This window comes from Monopterus albus, unplaced genomic scaffold, assembly GCF_001952655.1.
Source record: "Monopterus albus unplaced genomic scaffold, M_albus_1.0 scaffold573.1, whole genome shotgun sequence".
NCBI lineage: Eukaryota > Metazoa > Chordata > Actinopteri > Synbranchiformes > Synbranchidae > Monopterus > Monopterus albus.
Genome location: NW_018128453.1, coordinates 24,355 through 29,411, shown reverse-complemented (window position 1 = coordinate 29,411; position 5,057 = coordinate 24,355). Strand labels below are relative to the sequence as shown.

Below are 5,057 nucleotides of genomic sequence, written 5' to 3'. Positions count from 1 at the left end.
CTGGACGCGGCCGCAAGAGGAAAATTGATGACAAATTGAAGAGACGGATAATGTGAATGGTAACCAAAGAGCCCAGAACAACATCCAAAGATAGTGAACTCCAAGGTCAAGGTACATCAGTGTCAGATCGCACCATCCGTCACTGTCTGAGCCACAGTGGACCTCATGGAAGACGACTGAGGAGGACTCCACTGTTGAAAGCAAATCATAAAAAAGCAAAAATGGAATTTGCCAAAATGCATATTGACCAGCCACAAAGCTTCTGAGAGAATGTCCTTTGGACAGATGAGACAAAACTGGAACTGTTTGGCAAATCAGCTCTATGTTCACAGACACAAAAATGAAGCATACAAAGAAAATAACACTACCTACTGTGAAACATGGACTAGGCTCAGTTATGTTCTGGGGCTGCTTTGCTGTATCTGGCACAGGGTGTCTTGAATCTGTGCAGGGTACAATGAAATCTCAAGACTAGCAAGGCATTCTGGAGTGAAATGTGCTACCCAGTGTCACAAAGCTTGGTCTCAGTTGCAGGTCATGGGCCCTTCAACAGGATAATGACCCAAAACACACAGCTAAAAACACCCAAGAATGGCTAAGAAGAAAACATTGGACTGTTCTGAAGTGGCCTTCTATGAGTCCTGATCTAAATCCTATTGAACATCTGTGGAAAGAGCTGAAACACACAGTCTGGAGAAGGCACCCTTCAAATCTGAGACAGTTGGAGCAGTTTGCTTACGAGGATCGGGCCAGAATACCTGTTAACAGGTGCAGAAGTCTCATTGGGAGTTACAGAAATCGCTTGATTGCAGTGATTGCCTCAAAAGGTTGTAAAACAAAATATTATGTTAAGGGTACCTTCATTTTTGTCCAGGCCAGTTTCATTAGTTTGTTTTTTAAAATGCTTCTGTTGAACCACAATTCAAAAGCTATGTCTGATTTTCATTAGTTAATTTTCAGAAAAATTTTATTTATTATTACTTTTGTCAGTTTCACATTATTTCAGCGACTATTGTGAGTTTCTCTTTCTTTAGCGGAAAGGTACCAACAATTTATTTATTTATTTTTTTTTTACTGCACACACCAATAAGGCTGTCTTAAGAACTATATATGTTGGCCAATCAAATATGGTTTAATGCACATTCCTGGGAGATAACTTTAAAATGATTATCTATAAATTTATCTTCATGGCATTATAAACCACTGTATAGTTTTTTTGGCACCTCATAGAGCTTCAGAGCTAATGGATGTGTTACACAGGTCTCCCTGGATCGTATTTGGCTGTGTTTCCACCCATTTGTTTTTAGTAGCATGTTCAGTCTGTGCATAAAAACCTCGAGTAAAGACACAGGAAATGAAAGGAGAACAAAAAGAAATATTGCAAAGTTTTTACATTCTGCTGAGCAAGTTGCAAAAGCAATGTCTGATTTTCATTAGTTAATTTTCAGCAATTTTTTATTTATTATTACTTTTGTCAGTTTCACATTATTTCAGTGGCCGTTGTGAGTTTCTCTTTCTTTAATGGAAGGGTACCAACAATTTTGTCCATGTCTGTATGTGAGAGTGGAGAAGGGATGACAAAACTAAGAAAAAGAAAGCAATCACATGTTAAAATGATATTGGGTGGACGTTTTCTTTGTCAAGGGCAGGAAAAGCAGGCAGGGTGGACCAGGGAGTAGATGAGCCTCAATATTTGGAATGATGATATACCTGACAGTTTCTGTAGTCTCATTCAGCCACTTGTGTCAAGTCTAGGCATGTACCCAAAAACACATTAAAAAACCCCACTGACTGCAGAGTGAGGAAACCAGAACTGCAAAAATGTTAACTGAGATAACATTTTGTTTGATGTGACACCTCATCAGTTTTATTCTTTGTTCAAAATAAACACTCACTTCAATTCTAATGCAACACATTTCAAATAAAGTTGGGACAGTAAAGCGTTTACCACGGTGTGATGTTGCCATTTCTTTCAAAACACAGATGTTTAGGGACTGAGGACACCAAGTGATTCAATGTGTCAGGAGTCATTTTGTCCCATTCCTCCTGTAAACAAGTCTTAAGGTGCACAACAGTCCTGGGTTGTTGTTGACGCAGTTTGTTTCAAAATACACCACAGCTTCTCTACTGGGGACAGGTCGGGACTGCAGGCAGGCCAGTCCAACACCGGGTGGTCCTTTTCTACGTTAGTCCAGAGCACATGGCGTCCATTCCGTCCAAAAAGCCCAGAAATACTGATTGGTCTGACCACAGTGCACGTTTCCACTGTGTGATGGTCCATCCCAGATGCCTCTGAGCCCAGAGCAGTTGACTTCTGGACACTGTTGACATAGGGCTTCCTTTTGGCACAGTACAGTTTTAAGCAGCATTTATGGATGTAACTACGTATTGTAGTGTCTGACACAGATGTGCCAAAGTCATCCTGAGCCCATGTGGTTATATCACTTATATAAGAGAGATGATTCTTGATGCAGTGACGTCTGAGGGATCAGAGAGCTTGGTCATCCAGCTTAGGCTTGGCCCTTGTACTGAAATCCCTCCAGATTCCTTAAATCTTTTAACGATGTTCTGAACCGTAGAAGGTGACATATCCAAATCCCTTCCAATCTTTCATTGAGGAACATTGTTTTTAAACATTTCAATAATTTTCTCACACATATGTTGGCAAACTGGTGGTCCTCGGCCCATCTTTGCTCCTAAAGGGCTCGGCCTTTCCTGGATGCCATGTTTGTACCAGATCATGATGCAGTCGCCTGTTGGCATCATCTGTTTCATATGGAATCATCATTTCACTGTTTTACCTCATTACTGGCCCTGAAATGCGACCATCCAACTTTATTTGGAATGTGTTTATTTTGAACAAAGAATAAAACTGATGAGGTGTCACATCCAATAATGTGCTGCTGTGTTGTTTTCAATGTCATACAGGACACAGATGATTTACACATCACTATTTTCAGTTTTGATTTAGATTCTACATACTGTCCTAACTTTTTCTGATTTGGGGCTGTACAGCATGTAAACTTTAAATGACATGAATATGCATTCTATAATGAAATTATAATAAATATAATTATTGTGGGCTTATTATTCTGTACATGAGCAACTCATTTGGGGGTGGGGGTGGGGGGTGGATGGGTTATACATACGTTCTTTTTGTGGTTAATCACATTTTTCTTCCTTCTATGGCTGACAACAGTAACACTGGTGTGAAGCTGTGAGAAATATTGTACTTTAGATAGGAAAAATTGCAGCTTTAATTGCATTTAATTTTGATCATGTAAAAAAAGCTGCCTATACAGATGCACTTTATTTCAGTAATGAACAGCTGCTGTTATCAGCAAACAACATTCAGGGTCTAAGTGTCCAAGCAACACCAGCAGATTGCTTTATGATCAGAGTAACAAGTGCAACTAGCTTTTCTCCTGATATGCTCTTGTTCTCCGACGGCTCGTTGGTTTTTCATTATTTCCTAGTGATGTTCAAAGACACAGGTGCCATCAGCCAAAGAGGATTCTATGTCTCATTCTGTGATTGTTGTGAAAGAGAGAACCAAATCCCCTTATCACCACTCTGTGTTTGTGTGTGCATTTCTCTTCTCACATGTCTATACCTGTATGTGTTTGGCCATGAAGTTTGTGTGTGTAGCTGCTAGGGGTTGCATAACTTCCAGTGTTTTTAGAGTTGCCATTTTTGTTATGAAAGCCAAGTCGAGGTCAACTAGTCACTGGTGATGTCATCAAAACACCAGCTTTACTGGGTTCTTGGTGTTACTGGACCAGCTGAACTGAGTATCTCCCCACAACCACCAGTTGGCAGTAGTGAGCAAATTGTTGCTTGCTGCACCAGAACGAGGAGAAGATCAGGTCAAAATACACTTGGACCTCCACCTGACTGGGCAGTCGGTTTGGAGCTTATTGGCATTTGCACCCAGATTTTCAAGGAGTTTTGGTGCAGGTTGTCGCTGTTAAGTGGCAAAAAGTAACCACTTGCTGTGCAGAATCAACATGGCCTTTGCTACGCCAGGTAAGGCTGCAGGTAGTGAAAACCACAGTCAGCGACTAGTCGATGCCACATTAATACAAATGGCTCTATGTAGTGAAGTCAACTAATCTGTGCAACCCCTAGTGCATGCCAAGAAAAACGCAACTGCTAACCACATCAAACAACAGGAGGGAAACACTTATGTGTGCTACTGAAACCACCTACCGAAGTGCAAACTTCCCTAGATAGACAAAGACTTCAAGATATATTATCTCCAGTGTCTTGGGCAACAGTGTTTTTGGGGAAACTACGCTATATTTTTGAAAACAAAGCTGCTCCACAAACAACATGACAGTATGACTGTTAGCCTCTGTGTATTTGTGATTAAAACCCCAATGTCAGGTTATAAACACAAGTTTTTAGGATATTTTACAAAAGACCTGTGTCTGACTGTTGTGCGAGCTTCTCATGTCTTACCCGTCAAAAAGGCGTCTCCTTGTGGACTCGATAGCACTGTCCACATTACGGATGGCCTGCTCTATGGATGTGCTCACAAAGGTGTCCCCCTCTCTGCTGATGGCAGGAACTGTTGTCAGACAGGGACAGGAAAAGTTCAGAGGTAAAAAATCCACTATGTTTAAACCTGAAGTTTAATTGGACCATGTACAATTATTAGCCCGAACATCAGTCACAGGTTGCTCACAGCCACAATTATCAGACACTGCTTTTCCACTTCTCAGTTTGTTACTTACTTTTAAGTTGAATCAAATAGTGCAATTAAAAATGTACAAAAGGTATTTTTAGAAACTATTTCAGGTATATGCTACAAAATGTTTGCTATAACATACATTACAGTAGCAGTTCACCAAAGAAATGTAAAAACCACAGTTAGTGCTCCTTATTTCCAGCCAAACACTCCAAGTAACTTCAGCTTCCTTCCTGAAGCTGGAGTGGCATTTCTGGCAAACTCCTTCATCTCGGTGTGCCATAGAAAACAGTGAGATTGGGACGTGAGGACTAAGAGAGTCCAACAACAACTGAGCACTTCGCTGCAGTTTATGATTCACCAGCAG

At 40.7% G+C, this 5,057-nt stretch overlaps 1 protein-coding gene across 1 annotated transcript in view; it reads right to left on the bottom strand.

Annotated features, from left to right (window-relative positions):
- The window catches only part of LOC109953195 (peroxidasin homolog), a gene marked incomplete at its 5' end in the record, with an annotated part of 47,420 nt that overhangs the window by 20,663 nt on the left and 21,700 nt on the right, over positions 1-5,057 (bottom strand). Inside the window, one exon of the mRNA XM_020588619.1 lies at positions 4,462-4,570. Coding sequence (XP_020444275.1) covers positions 4,462-4,570 — 109 coding nt within the window. The remainder of the gene's footprint in view (positions 1-4,461; positions 4,571-5,057) is intronic.